This window comes from Sarcophilus harrisii, chromosome 2 (genome assembly GCF_902635505.1).
Source record: "Sarcophilus harrisii chromosome 2, mSarHar1.11, whole genome shotgun sequence".
Taxonomy (NCBI): domain Eukaryota; kingdom Metazoa; phylum Chordata; class Mammalia; order Dasyuromorphia; family Dasyuridae; genus Sarcophilus; species Sarcophilus harrisii.
Window position 1 is genome coordinate 559555190 of NC_045427.1, and position 14883 is coordinate 559570072.

At 46.5% G+C, this 14883-nt stretch overlaps 1 protein-coding gene across 5 annotated transcripts in view; it reads left to right on the plus strand.

Annotated features, from left to right (window-relative positions):
- NEURL1 (neuralized E3 ubiquitin protein ligase 1) overlaps positions 1 to 7982 on the plus strand; it is a 96774-nt gene extending 88792 nt beyond the window's left edge. For 4 of the 5 annotated variants that reach the window (XM_031955784.1, XM_031955788.1, XM_031955785.1 and 1 more), the window contains 3 exons: positions 2623 to 3312; positions 6757 to 6903; positions 7567 to 7982. In XM_031955784.1, coding sequence (XP_031811644.1) covers positions 2623 to 3312; positions 6757 to 6903; positions 7567 to 7817 — 1088 coding nt within the window. In that variant the 3' untranslated portion in view covers positions 7818 to 7982. Of the gene's footprint in view, positions 1 to 2622; positions 3313 to 5467; positions 5712 to 6756; positions 6904 to 7566 lie in introns of those variants that run through there. The other variant, XM_031955787.1, reaches the window with a different exon arrangement.
- Positions 7983 to 14883: the final 6901 nt, after the last annotated feature.

A 14883-nucleotide genomic window follows, 5' to 3' on the forward strand; every position in this document is an offset into this window, starting at 1 on the left:
TTCAGCTTGACCAATCAATTCATTAATAAATTTTAAGCCCTTTTATTTAGTCAGTTACAAATCTTCTGATCTCTCTCCATTAATGTATAGATGGATATCAAGAAAATCTTGGTCAAACCTCTTTCTGAAATTCAGTTATGGCCACAAAATTGCCCTAATCTGTTTTATAACCCTGTCAACAATAACAAAAAAACAAGTTTATTCTGACAAAATTGACTGTTTGTTTGCAAACCCACACTTAGTGACCACCACTTCTCTTTCTAAATACTTGTAAGCCATCCACTTAATAATGTGTCCTAGAATTGATGGTCCAAGTTCATGGATCTATATTTTTCCCATTTCCCTTTTCTTCTTTTTACAAATGGGGACATTTGACCATTTTTATCATTCTAGTATAACTATTGATGTTTACAATTTGTAAAAGGTTTTCAGCAATGGTTCAGTGATCAGTTCTGAGTAATTGAGTTCTTTCGGTACCCTGGGACTTGGGCTTCTTTAGGATGTCATTTCTCTCTTACTATATCATTTATCGTCTTATACTTGAATTCCTTTTCAGTCCTGTTAGTTCTAGCCTTTCCAGTCCCAGAATCATTCATAGAAGAAAAATAAAACATAATTGCTGATGTAAACATCACATTATCTCCCCTGTGTTGTTTTTTAAGTTGTTGAACATGGTTTGGAGTATACAAAGATTTAAAAAAGTGATCCCTTATCTCAAAATGCTTACATTTATGCTCCAACATATTCCCAGAGTTCTTTATGCTCATTTAACTTGGTAGTAGTGGTGTGATGGTGGGGAATGGGGTGGGCCTTTAAAAACTCCCTGGCCACTTAATTAATTTGAGGTGTTAATTTTACTAATAGTATCCTTATAGAACCATGACAACCTTTTACAATCATCCTTGGTTATTATCCCCAGCGTCTTTCTTTTGTCAGTCAAGTCAATCAGTCAATAAACACTTAAATTTTTTTTTAATGTGTCCGACACTGTGTTAAGTGCTTTTGCACATATCTCTTTAACTTGACCTCAAGGAAGCACTGCCTATTCTTTTTATATGCTTCACACTATTCTTTCTCATTAGAGTGACATCCAATTGCATGGTGAGAATTTCACTTTTTCCAGACCCAAATGACTTTCTGGAGTAGACTTCCCTTTTAAAGGCCAAGGATCATATCTGCTTTTCCTATGAATTTCTTTAAATCTTTTCTCCTAAAATCTAGAGTGCAGATTTGATCACGCTTGTAGTTCCTCTCCTTGACTCGCAATAATTTCAGGATGACCTGACCACCATTTCTCTACATTTTCACTTCCTTTTCTTTGTGGGTTAGAATTAAAACTAGAATAACCATTTAACTCCTTAGCTTTCTTTACTTCCCGAGAGATGAGCTTGTCTGCAGAAAGGCATCAGAAATATATCAGAAGCTCTGCCTTTAGTGGAACAAGACTCCCGGCTCCACAGCTTCTCTAAGCACTTAACTGTACTGTCACCAAGTCAATTCTCCAGAATGATCGAGTTTTCCAGTTGACTCTCTTCTCCCATCCCCCAACCCCTTCTTGCTAGACTTCAGGGAAATAAACTAGTGAGATCTTTGAGAGCCACTTGAGAAAATTCACCATAAGAGGCAGCAGGCTCAGGAGAGGGAGGACGGGACTGCTCCGCTTTGATGGCACAGTGGCCTGGCCATTTCAGGGAAGAGACATTGGGGGATGGTTGGTGAAGGCTGAGGATAGAATTGACCCGAACAATGAATTCGGACCCATCTTTTGTCCCATGACACTTCTGGGATCTGAATTCTGGGCTTTCAGATATTAAACCGAGGTTACCTACCTTCTCTTCCCCTCCCTAGTGTTTTCTTTAGTTCCCTGGAAATTTGCAAATATCTTTTACCTTGGAAACAAATGCTCACAAGTATTCACAGGGAGAAAGTAATTCAGAGTACTCCTTAAAAGGACAAATACAGAAGCTGAAGCTTAAATACTTTGGCCACATGATGAGAAGATGGGACACATTTTATAAGACTGATTTTGTGAAAGACTAAAGGCAAAAGGAGAAAGAAATGGCAGAGAATGAGGAAGATAGATAGCATCATGAAAGCAATGAATATGAGCTTGAATGGACTTTGGGAGATGCTGAAGGGAAAATAGAAGGATCTGTTATGCTATGATCCAGAGGGAAGAGTTAGGCACGATTGAATCAGTGGACAACAATCCACAGGGAAAGGAGATTTAGTTATGGGATCAATTGTAAAGCCTTGTTAGTCAGAGCCCAAGATATAATAGGAAACAACAGTCCTGATCTTCAGTGAGCTTATGTGTTTGTTATGGGTAGAAAGTTGCAGTCTCCTGACTCCAAAGCCCCTCACTTCTATCTTTCTGGTCCCAGAGCTAGGGTGTGCATCCGGAAGCCCAGCCCTGGCTCCATGGTCCTTTGACTGCCTTCCCAGCCCATTGGTCCAGCTTTCTTTTGCCCTCCACCCTTGCCCAAGATGGCCATTTTTAACCCTGCCCTTCTGGAGCAGTTTATGATGTGGATAAACTTTTCTGATTTTTCTCTTCTCTTTTCTCCTTCCCCTTCCTCTTTCCTTGTCTTTTATGTCCCCTCCTTCCCTGGCTCCCTAAAGAGAGCGAGATTGTCCCCCCAGACTGCCTCCGTCCCCGTTCCTTCACTGCCATCCGAAGGCCCTCCCTGCGGAGAGACCCTGAGGATACCCGCCTCTCCGTCAGCCTCTGCGACCTCAACGTGCAGGACGGGGGCTTCCAGGCGGCCGCAATAGCAGCATCAGCCTGCTCCATCCCACAGAACTCCCTCAACTCTCAGCACTGCCACTTGTTGCCCCCACAGCTAGAGAGTGACCTTCGTTTCCACCAGCTGCGTGGTGCTCACATCAAGATCCTGGACGAGCAGACCGTGGCCCGGCTGGAGCACGCCCGCGAGGAGCGGACACTGGTCTTCACCAGTCGGCCGCTGCGTGTGGGTGAGACGATTTTCGTCAAGGTCAACAAGTCCAACACCTCCCGCCCTGGAACCCTGTCCTACGGCGTCACGACCTGTGACCCGGGGACGCTGCGTCCCAGTGACCTCCCCTATAACCCAGAGGCCTTGGTGGACAGGAAGGAGTTCTGGGCCGTGTGCCGGGTACCAGGGCCCCTCCACAGTGGTGACATCCTGGGCTTTATGGTGACTGCTGATGGGGAGCTGCACCTGAGCCACAATGGGGCAGCAGCTGGCATGCAGCTCTGTGTGGACGTTTCCCAGCCCCTCTGGATGCTCTTCAGCCTGCATGGGGCCATCACACAGATCCGCGTCCTTGGTAAGTCTCACCCTTTTCCCACAAGCTTTCCCTGTTTGCTAATAACCTGTGATTTGCTTTACTGTGCTTTGGGGAGGATTGGTCCTCTAGCCCACGAGGCCGTGGGTCAGGTTTGTCTTGCACAATTGTTGGCAGCTGCCCTGAGTTACAGGAAGAAGGGACAAACAGCCTCTTACATGCTGGTCTTGTAATCCCGTCCCTATACAGTGAAGGCAGATCTTTCTTTGGCTTTGGGGAAATCAGAAAGAGGTAAGAGCTTGTCTTGGATGCCTTCCTCTCATCTGCTTCCTCTTCTGTGCCTTGTTTTTATGAATATTTGACATAAAGAAAAGAATGCTAGCCTTGGATCTGAAAGATCTATATTCAAATCCTGGCTTGATACTGTGTGACCAGAGTCCTCAGTGGCTTAATCTTATTCCTCCTTTGGGGAAATAGGAATAACAACGCTTGTATTTCTTACTGCTCAGGGTCATTGTGAAGAACAGCACTTTTCAAGCCTTGGAAGCTTATAAAAAGAGAAGTTATTTGTCTAAAGGCTGTCAGAGTGGGTGGGGAACACAGTGGTGATGTAGGCCAACTTCCTAAATTTGTGGATGAGGAAAAGGGCAGCCTTGAAAGTCCATTCATGTGAGGCCGCCCAGTCAGTCCGTGGCAGAGCTTCTGTGTCAGGCTATTTCCACGCTCGCATCCCTCCTCCCAGAGAGTGGTTATGTTATGTTATGTTATGTTATGGTTGTGTGAGAAGGTGCACTGTCCATTTTGGGTCTTCTGGAAATATTTTCTCAGACTGTATGATGAGGGCTCTGTAATTCTTTGTGGGAGCGGGAGTAAGACGTGGCTGTGAGGGGTAGTTGGATGAGCTCAAGAAAAAAAAAGATCAGGACTTTTTACCTTAGAAAGATTAGGGTTTAGGGTCCATTAGAACATGAGCTTTCTGAGGTCAGGGTGTTTATTTTTTGGCCTTGTGTCCGAGCATTTAACCTCAGGGCCTGGTGAATGTGCTAGACACTTAGTAAATGTTTAATGAACCGAACTCATGAGGTGAAGGCTGAGCTAGGTCACATCTTTGTCTCAAATATGTTTTTGCCTGAAGGGTTTCCTTCAACAACAAGGCTTTCCTGAGCATCTATTTCAGGCTTCTCTATCCTGGGTCTGACTTACCTGCAGGAAAAGCCGGAATAGCAGGCCCTGACCTTGTCTGGGGGACTTTGTGATCTGGTCTAGGGACAAGGCTGCCCCCAATCAGGGTATGGAGCAGAGTGTGGTAACGGCGGTGAGGGTCAGAGGAATGGGGGTCGGGACGGGCGGGAGCAGTCAGGGAGGTTTCCCAGAGGAGGAGAGCTTGAGCCTCAGCCCCAGAGTACGTGTCATCGATTCCGAGCAGCAGATGTGTGTGTGCCCGTGTGGGGGGGCTGTATGTGTATGTACATATGTGTGTGTGTATATGGGCAGATGTGGGTCTTAAATACCCGCTGGGTACAGTTCCGCGTGAAATGCTGGGGAGGTAACAAAATTTAGGGCAGACACGGCCCCTGCCTTCATGGCTCTGTAAGCTAGAACATGGATGGGTTCTATCTGTTCACAGGGTCCAGCCTCTGTCTAACATTTAGTGTTTCATGTGGTGGGACTTCCAGGAAGAGAGAAATGGGGGGCAAATCCCTCCTCCCCTTCCCCTCTATGTAGTGTCAGTCTGGGAAGTGTTTTCTTGGAGGGGGGGAGCATCTGTATCAGATTACTAAGGGTGCCTCAGTTTCTCCCTGGGTGCATAAGTGGTGGAGGCAGGAATGTGACTCTCCGGTCAGAGAATAGAATCGAAGGCCCTCTGTTCCTCACTCTTGGGCTGGTGTCTGTAGGGCCTGCTCCTGGTCCAGGTATATGGAGGGTCCCTTTGTTCTTTGGGTAAAAAGAAGGATAAAGGGGCTAGTGCAGGCAGCCATTTGGATTGGTTAAAAGCGGCAGCTGTGCAAATTAAAGCTGGCCAAGAGAATCCTGGGAAAGAAATCTGGATGGCAGGAGAAGGCAAATTGAGATGAAATGACTTCAGATTGGGTCAATTAGAAATCAGCCCGAGGTCAGGCATTCACCTTTCCACCCCCAGAGTAGAGTTGCTCCATCTCCTGCCAGGACTCCCATTAAAAAGGGGTCTCTATTGCAGGAAGAATGAATGCATGTGGCGTGAAGAATGGAATAGTAGGGGAGACCCAGGCTCCCTACGCAGGTGCCGTTAGAGTGTCTCCCAACGCTCACGGCCTTTGCTTATCCAGTGTGTGGGAGAAACCCCTTCCCAAATCACCATGTTCCTGCTGGTTCTTCAATGTTCACTCGGTTTCTCTGGGCCAATTGCTCCTTTCCTTTCCTTCACACCTCCTCCTCATCTGCCTCCCGGGGAGGTTGTCAAGGTAAATGGGCCTAGTGATGCTGAGACACCTATTGGTCCTTTAAGGAGGGATATTTCGTTACTGTAAGATACCTTCTTCTCTTGCTATTAATAGTTTTTCGTAGAGTTCCCTATTGCATAAGGCACGAGAGCCTGTCTAGTAGGGGAGAGTAAGGAGTGGGCAAAGAGAAGATAGGTTCGGGGGAAAGCGAAAGAGAGGGTTTCTCTTATACTGCAGAGAAGTGGGTATTAGAGAAGGAAAGGAGCTTCCTGAGCCAGACTCCAAAGCTCCGAGGTTTAGCCGGGGGAATTCAGTGGTGGGAGGATACATAGGAGCTGCTGCCCTGAGGATGCAGCAGAGAAAGTGTGTCTCCTAGAGACACCAGGAGCCTCATTTCTGGAAATGTTTGGTTCTACAAAACGCTGGCTCCTGGTGGTAGTGTTGAAAAAAAAAAGCATCTGTTTACAGATCCTTAATTAGCAGCCTGGGGTGCCAGGTACAAAACGAAGGTGTCCTACTCACTGAGGAGCCACCAGCAGTAGAGATAGACCTCGATAGGGAGGTAGCCACCCACCATTTAGGAAACAGGGTTCAATTTACAAAGATTTCTTTTATTTGCAATTCCCTAGGAACCCAGTTATATAAAGGGGAACCTATGCTGTGGGCTGAGACATTTAGACTTTATCATATAGGAATTTGGGAACCACGGAAAGTTTCTGAGCCAAAGAGTGATATATACAACAAAGATGCTTTAGAACAGTTGTTTCCAGCATGATGTGAAGGATATTCCAAAAGCCCCACTCAGGAGGGACCCAAACTCCTGTTCCCTCAGCTGGGACTGTCTCTGGTCAGTGGGGATGGTGGCTGGGTCTGAGGATGACATGGCCTTCTCCTTTTTCTGTCTCTGTCTCTCTCTGTCTCTTTCTCCGAATCTCTCTGTCTCTCCTCCTCTCTCTCTCTTCTTCTTCTTTCTCTCTGTCTCTCTCTCTGTCTCTCTCTCTCTTTCTCTGACACTTTTTCTCTCTGTCTTCCCCTTCCTCCTTACCCCCCCCCCCCTCTCTCATAGGCTCCACCATCCTGACTGAGCGAGGTGTACCATCCCTCCCAAGTTCTCCAGCGTCTTCACCCACTTCTCCTACCGGACTGTGTAGTCGGCTCTCCGACCCTCTGCTGAGTGCATGCAGCTCTGGACCCCCTGGAAGTTCTCTGAGTGGTAAGGATGTATTACTTTCTCCTTACTGCCCCTCCTGGAGTAGAGGAAAAGGCGAGCCAATTGAAATAGATCCAACGATACTTTGTGTCTCCCCTGTATCCTTCAGGAAACCATAGTGTCCCATGTTATAGAGAGCTTTGAATCAGAGATTGGGGTGGCTCTGGGTGACCGCAGACAGGGTCACCTCACCTTTTTAGACCTCCATTTCCCATTTCCTGGAATATGAGGGACTTGGCTAGCTGCTTCCCAAGGTTCCTTCTTACTAAGTCCTGAGGAATCTTATGTCATGACAGTTTTTCAGCATGGTCTTCAGACCCTTGTCAGTCAGCATTCTGCCCGTGAAAATTTCCTAGATGTTCTGTTTATTATTCCCTCTTATTTCACAGAGAGAGAGAGAGACAGAGACACACAGAGAGATATGGAGAGAAAGAGGGAGAGAGAGAAAGATAGAGACAGAGACAGAGAAGGAGAGAGAAATTGAGGCTCAGAAAGCTTTGACACCCCCCGAGGAGCCCACAGTAGCTCATTAGCAGAATTAGACAAGATTCCCCAGATCCCTCCGGCCACCCCAGGCTGGGACCCTCCTTGCTCTTACACTTGCCTCTCTCTGCCTCCTACCTCTCCTCTCCCCCCCCCCCCCCCCCCCCCCCCCCCCCCGCCCAGGCACAGCCCCCAACTCGCCTGTTAGCCTGCCGGAGTCCCCTTTGTCACCAGGCCCTGGGCCAGGGCCGGGGCCATGGAGTGACGAGTGCACCATTTGTTATGAGAACACGGTGGACACGGTCATCTACACCTGCGGTCACATGTGCCTGTGCTACTCCTGTGGCCTCCGTTTGAAGAAGACAGTTCATGCCTGCTGTCCCATCTGCCGGCGAGTCATCAAGGACATCATTAAGACCTACCGGAGCACCTAGATGAGGAGCTGCGCCCACTGCTCTCCCACCCTGCCCACGGTGGGACTCTAGCCATCAGGAGACCAACTCCATCTCAGCAGAGGGCTAGCAAACAGGGATCCCTTTTTCTCTCTTTTTTGGAAGCTTGTTTTCCCTTCCTCCATTAAAAAAGCAAAGTAAAGGCTCCCCGGGGCTGTAGGGCGTGTGGGGTAGAAGGGCAGCCCCTCCATGTGACCTCATTGGTTACTGTCTCTGGAATCCAGGAGAAGACAGGCCCGAGCTTGGACCTTGCTTCATGTGGGGGTGCCCTGACTGGGCGAAAACCTGGGCCCCTGTCGGGTGATTTCTGGGAAAGGGGAGAGGCAAACCCAGGGTCTGGAGGAACCTTGGATCTCCCTCCTTGCTCCTACCCTCACAAGCCATGTTTCATCAGGACTCTGGAGGAGTATAATGGGAGCCAGCTCCTCCCCCCAAGGAGTGCACCTGACCAGTCTGACCCCCAACAAAAAAGCCTCTCCTGTTTTCTTTTTCAGATTTTCTTTCCTCTCTTATCTCTGTGCTGTTTTCTTCCTTTCTTGTCATCTCCTCGATCCTTTCCTCCTCCTCCTCCTCCTCCTCCTCCTGCTCTTCCTCTTCTCTCTCTCTCTCTCTCTCTCTCTCTCTCTCTCTTCTCTCTCTCTGCCTCTCTCTTCCCTCTCATACATAGATCATCAATGTTCAATGGAAGGATTTGGAGCTCTTTGGAAAGGAGCCACCCCATCCATTTTCCTCTGTTTTATTATCACCTAGAGGGCACCTGAGTGAATCGAGTATTTAAGGTGGTGGGAATTTGAGTGCAGACCCTCCCTCCCTCCCACTCCCTAGTTGTATGACCTGGGCACATCCTTTAACCTTTTGTGCCTCAGTTTACTTGTCTGTAAAATGAGGAAGTTGGTCTCACTGGGCTTTGGGGTTCCTTCCAGCTTTAGGGTTCTGATCCCACGACCTACACAGGGGCTCCCCAGATTTGATACCACCTTTTTGACTTCTCAGAAGTGGGTTTGAGTGACTCCTGACTTATCTCGGGTCCCTGTGATCAGGGGGAGAGTTCTTGCTTTGCAGTTGGCCTCCCAGAACCCAAATCATCTCACCCTGACATCATACCAGCCCTCCATTTAGGGGGAGGGAGAGGGCATGCTTCTCCCTCGGACATCCTCCTCCCATCATCTCAGTGCCGGGGAGCAGTTCATCCTGGAAGCTGTGGGGGACCTACAAGGAGGGGAATGTTAGTGACTCAGATCCCCCCCCCCCCCAATATAGGCCCTTCTTGCTCAGCAGTCATTTCCAACATTGGCCATCTCCCCACTCTGGCCTGTAACCCCTCTCTTGCCTTATTTATTTTTAATTAATTTATCAGTGTCTACTAGGTGGAGTTGCTGTTCCCCAAACCTTTCCTTTCCCTGCCTCATGACCTGGAGGACTAGCCATAGGTGCCCAGGACATGTGCCAGGCAGGAAGATTTTGGGTGATAGTTTCATCCCAGATGCTCCCCAATGGGGCTCAACTCATTCAGACGAAGTCATCCTCTCTCCCATCAAAGCCCAGTCGAATGTTTGCTTAGCCTCCGGGAAGGGGCAATGGAGGACTGACAGCCTCTATCTTAGACAGTTCCCTTTCATTTCCCAGTCTGGTGCTGGCTTGTAGTCAAAGGACATAAAGGCAAGCCCTAATTCCGCCACTAATTAGCTGTGCAAATTTAGTTAATTAGCCTCTCTGGGTCTCAGTTTCCTCATCTGTAAAATGAGAGAGGTGGACAAAATGATCTTTTCCAGTTCTTTATAATTCTGAGACTGATGGAAAAGAGCCAGGGACAGAGAAAGGAAGGTTTGTTTGGGAAAATTTTCTTGCTCTCCTATCTGAGGTAGGAGGGTAACTGACACTTTCCCTCCTCATCCTCTTCTCCCCCAACACAGTAGAAGGCAAAAAAGGAGTCCGGGACATTGATGAAATAAGGTTTCCAACTGAGAGGAAGTGCAGATGCTTAAAAGCTTTGCCTGTCTGCTCATTCCCTGTTTTTCCTCCCAGGGTTAGAGGTTCAGCACTCTCTTTTGGGGAGCTGTCTGTGCTTTGAGATGGGTGCATTGCCAGGAGTTCCAGAGAAAATGTCTTTTGCATTTGTCTCAAGCCACAATCATCTCACCCAAAGTCCACCCCTCACACTGACTGGGCTTCAGGATCTCAGGGATATTAGGGGATCTGGAGCTACCGAATAGGGCCGGCTCTTCTCTGGGTTCACTGGGATGAGTCTTTCCCACCCTTAAGGGTCAGCAACTGCTTTTGTCTGACCCTTTGCTGCTTCCCTATCTGCCCATATCCAGTCTTGATCAACCTGTGCTGCTGAGAGCAGGGAGCACATGAGGGGGAAGTGTCACCTTTGCCTTGGACCAGAAAAATCTAGATTCTCATTTTCTCTGTCCCCAACTCCCTCTGTGAGCCTCAGCAAACCAATTTTTCCCTCAGTGTATGACAGTTTTCTCTAGATTGAGAGGACAGTGTCTAAAGCGCCTTCTGGTTCTGAAATTAGATAGAGCTTAATTCCAAATTGGTGAGGATGAGGTGGGATTGGCGATGGGATGGTGGTGGTGAGGGAAGTCCTTTCTCCAGCACTTCTGGAGGCACGGATTCCCTTGGGTGACCCCCTTGAATAACCCCCTTGAGATCCAAAAATCTAGATTCTCATTTTCTCTGTCCCCAACTCCCTCTGTGAGCCTCAGCAAACCAATTTTTCCCTCAGTGTATGACAGTTTTCTCTAGATTGAGAGGACAGTGTCTAAAGCGCCTTCTGGTTCTGAAATTAGATAGAGCTTAATTCCAAATTGGTGAGGATGAGGTGGGATTGGCGATGGGATGGTGGTGGTGAGGGAAGTCCTTTCTCCAGCACTTCTGGAGGCACGGATTCCCTTGGGTGACCCCCTTGAATAACCCCCTTGAGATCCCAAATTTAGGTAGCATCTTTAGAGAGGTGGGGACAGAGACCCTATTCTGGTCTAGGATCATATTCTCATGGGATGTTGGGAATAAAGGAGGAATTGGAAGAAGGGAGAAGAGAAGGCACCTACCTTGTTCTATTCCATTTCTTTCTGATGCTGTGCTGTTAGATGCCACCTCCATTGTGTCCTCTGGGTCACCCTGATTGTGAATAAAGGTGATTTAGCTATCCAGCTGCTCAGCTGACCGATTCTGCTCTTCTGTCACTGTGGGGTGAATGCTGTCAGTCAAGAATTTATTAAGCATGTACCCTGTGCCAAGCACTGTGCTAAGCTCTGGCTTGGGAAAATCCAATTCAAGCATCTATTACTCTTTCCTATGTGTCTCCTGGCATAGTGCAGCTAGAAGGAAGAGTGGATGGAGTGTCAGACTTACTGACTCAGATCATATCAGCTGTACGTATATACCTTACACAAATCCCTTAACCTTTCAGCCTCGGTTTCCTCATCTATAAAATGGAGATAATAGTATCTATATCATAGGATTGCTATAAGGATCAAATGAGATAACATGTAAAATTATGAGCCTTAAAGTGGCATGCATGCTAACTACCAATCAGGATAGATATAAGGTAGGAAGACTAGGTTCAGGTCTTGCTTCTGAATCATATTAGCTGTATGGTTGTGGGCAAGTCACTTAAAATTTTGGTATACCCAGGCAACTCTCTTTTAACTAAGAAGGGAGTTGCCTATCTGCATTAGTGGATGGACTTTTTTTTTTCTCTAATAGTATTTTATTTTTCCAAATACATACAAAGATAGTTTTCAATATTCACCTTTGTAAAACCTTGTGTTCCAAATTTTTCTCTTTTCCCCCATCCCCCATCCCAGATAGCAAGCAATCTGATATATTAAACATATTTCCATATTGATTATGATGCGCAAGAAAAATATCAAAAGAGAAAAAAAGCAAACAAGTGAAAATACTATGTTTTGATCCACATTCAGTCATGGAGGGACTTCTATGCTAGGAACTTGCCATTCAGAGGAAACCACAGATCTGAATCCTCGCTCATAAATCCCCTCCCCACAAGGTGCTAGACATAGAAAAAGACTGAAATAAAAATAGTTCCTGTCCTCAAGGAGTTTATTTCTACAACATGTGAGATACCTAGTCAGAGAAGACTTCTGGTATGGGGGCGAAAGCATCATCCATGGAAACAAGAAGCCCACACACCAGCCCCGGTGATGCATTATGGCTTGGTGACTCCTGGGAGGCAGAGGTACAAGAGGGTAATTGCCCTTGTGTCAAACAGAGCTCATAATCCCTTCTCTGCCTGCGGAATTGTGGGGATCGTGGGGGATCAGTCAGGGATGAGTCTGAAAAAGAGCATCGGAGACTTCGAAGCAGCTATATCGTGAGCTAATCATCGTAAAGCACTTTGCACCGTGCTGGGCACAGAGTAAGTACTGTATTAATGTGAGTTATTATCATGCATCATAACGTCTCTGAGAAGGATGAGGAAAAGATGGGGAAGGGAGTTCTAGTAAAGTCATGTGTCCACAATCTGTTTTACAAGTATTTATTTCCTGACCTCCTCTGCCATTTGCCTCAGTCCTGAGAAAGGCTGGGATGGAAGGATCCGAGATAAGATGATGGAAGGAGAAAGCACCTGTTTCTGACCTGAAGAAGCCCAGGAGAAATGGGTCAGTAAGGGGAGATAACTAGCTCCTTGTGTGTATAATGGGGGTCAGGTGGGGGGAGAGAACTGCCCCCCCTCAAAATGGGCATTGAAGGACAGATTCCTGGAGGATTTGGTTAAAAGGGGCAGAGCTTCCAGGTCCATTTTGGCTATTTGTGGAGAGGGGGGAAGGGTGGCGCACATCCTGTAGCCTTCAGAGTGTTCTTGGAAGAGATTCAGTGGGGTCCCGGTCACTGAGAAGCCAGACACACAATCGGGGATGTGGTTTCTTTTAAATGGCAAATGGATAGTTATTTCTGAAACCTTCAATATTATGTGAGGTTAGATGATACCACCTAGAGGCCAAGGGAGGGAATAACAGGATGAAGGAATTACCACGTCCTTGCCTTGGGAGATCTGGCATCAGAAAGTCCTAGACCATCCTCTTGGACTGGCCAGCAGGGCAGCTGATCCCTCTTGGTTATCCCAGGTCAGTCAATCATCCATCCTGAGCCTTAGTCTCCAGCAGGCTTGTGATCCTCGGCCTGGTGGGCAGAGAGACCCCTAAGATAGTATGGAGGTGGGGGCAGAAGAAGCCTGTAAAAGTCTTTTGACAAACTAAGTGCTGCTCTGTTTGCCCAGAGAAATTTCTGGGCCAAAGGATCAGGGACCCAGGAGGTAGGTTCAGATTTCCAAGGCCAGTTGCTTTTCATTAGAAATAGTATTGGTTTGGAAGTTAAAGACAGGGATTGAAATTCTGTCTCTAATGATTACTAACTGTATGACGTTAGCTCTCAGTTTCCTCAAGTGTAAATCGAGGAGGTGTTCTACTCTGTGGCCTTTGGAGCCCCTTCTAGCCCTTGATCCATAATCTCGGGTTTGGAGACAATGAAGATTAGAATCATAAAATTTTGGAGTTGGTCCTAGTCCAATAAGAATCAACGCTATTCATGGCCAACAAGAATTCGAGCTTTTATTGGAAGGTCTCCCCTGAGAGGAAGTCATAAATACCTTAGGCAGCCCATTTCACTTTGGGATATCTCTCGGTATTAGAAATTTTTTCACTAAGAAAGACGAAATTTTCCTGATCCCACTCATTGCTCCAGCCTGTTTCTTCCCACTGAGGCCAAGTTGAGTAAGTCTGTTCTTCTTTACAGGTGATAAGATTGGGGGAAGTATAAAGCCCTGTTTCTGACCCGAAGATGTCCAGGAGAAATATATTAGGAGGGAGAAGATAATTGCCTCCATGTGGGTATTTTTATGGAGAGAAGATGATGATGGATACGGGTAGCCCTCAATTATTTGAGTTCCAGTATTCCCCTATTGGTCTCCTCCAGGTTAAACATGCACAGTTCTACCACAGATCCTTATGTGACATGACATCAAAGCCCCTGTACCATCTTGTAGACTCTCCTATGGATTCTCTCCAGGTTTTCAATTTTCTTCCTAGAATATATTACTCAAAATGGAGCATAATACTCCCTCTAGGAATAGTTTGACCAGGTACATAGAGTACACTCCTCACTCTTGGGCATTATGTCTCTTTCAGTGTCGCCTTTAATATGGAGATGGGGTAGAGGGGGGGTTGGTTGTCTCAATGAACTTATGGTCCCCTAAAACCTCTACGTCTTTTCCCTATAAACTGCTATTTATCCACATCTTCCCCATCTTATAAAGTTAATTTTTTGAGCCAAGTAAATTTAATCTTGTTGTCAGCACAATGCCCAGTCCATAGTAGGTGCTTCTTGATTATTGAATTTGATGGCACATAGTAGATGCTTATTGACTGTTGAAGTTGGCTCAACATTTTAACCATGGTAGACTGTTCTCCGACCCTATCTTGTGTGTCATCCAACATATTAGTGAGGCTTCCTAGCTTTGTGTCATCTACCAACTTGATAAGCATGCCATTTATGCCTAAGTCTGATAAAAAGTGCTAAAAGTGTTCTTATGAAACTTCTAAAAGCAGTTCCACAGATCTGTGGGCTAGATGGTGCAATGGACCTTGAGTCAGGACGATAAAAGTTCAAAAATGCCCCCAGATACTAGTTACTTAACTTTTGCCTGCTTCAGTTTCTTCAACTGTAAAATGGGAATAATAATAGCATCTACCTCACAGGAGTGTTGTAATGAGATATTTGTAAAGTGCTTCGTACAGTACCTGGCACATAATAGGTACTTAATAGCCCTTTAGCCCTTGCCACTTAACTAGTTCTGAATCTACCTCACCACTATCATCTAGCTTAGTGGTTCTCAAACTTTTGTTCTCAGTATCTTTATATTATTAAAAATTGAGTATCTGTCCAAAAAGTTTGTTTATGTGGATTATGTTTGTAGATATTCGCCATATTAGAAATTAAAACAATTTTTAATTTGTGGACCCTCTGAAAGGGTTTCAGAGATCCCAGGATTCTCTGGGCCATACTTTGAGAACCACTG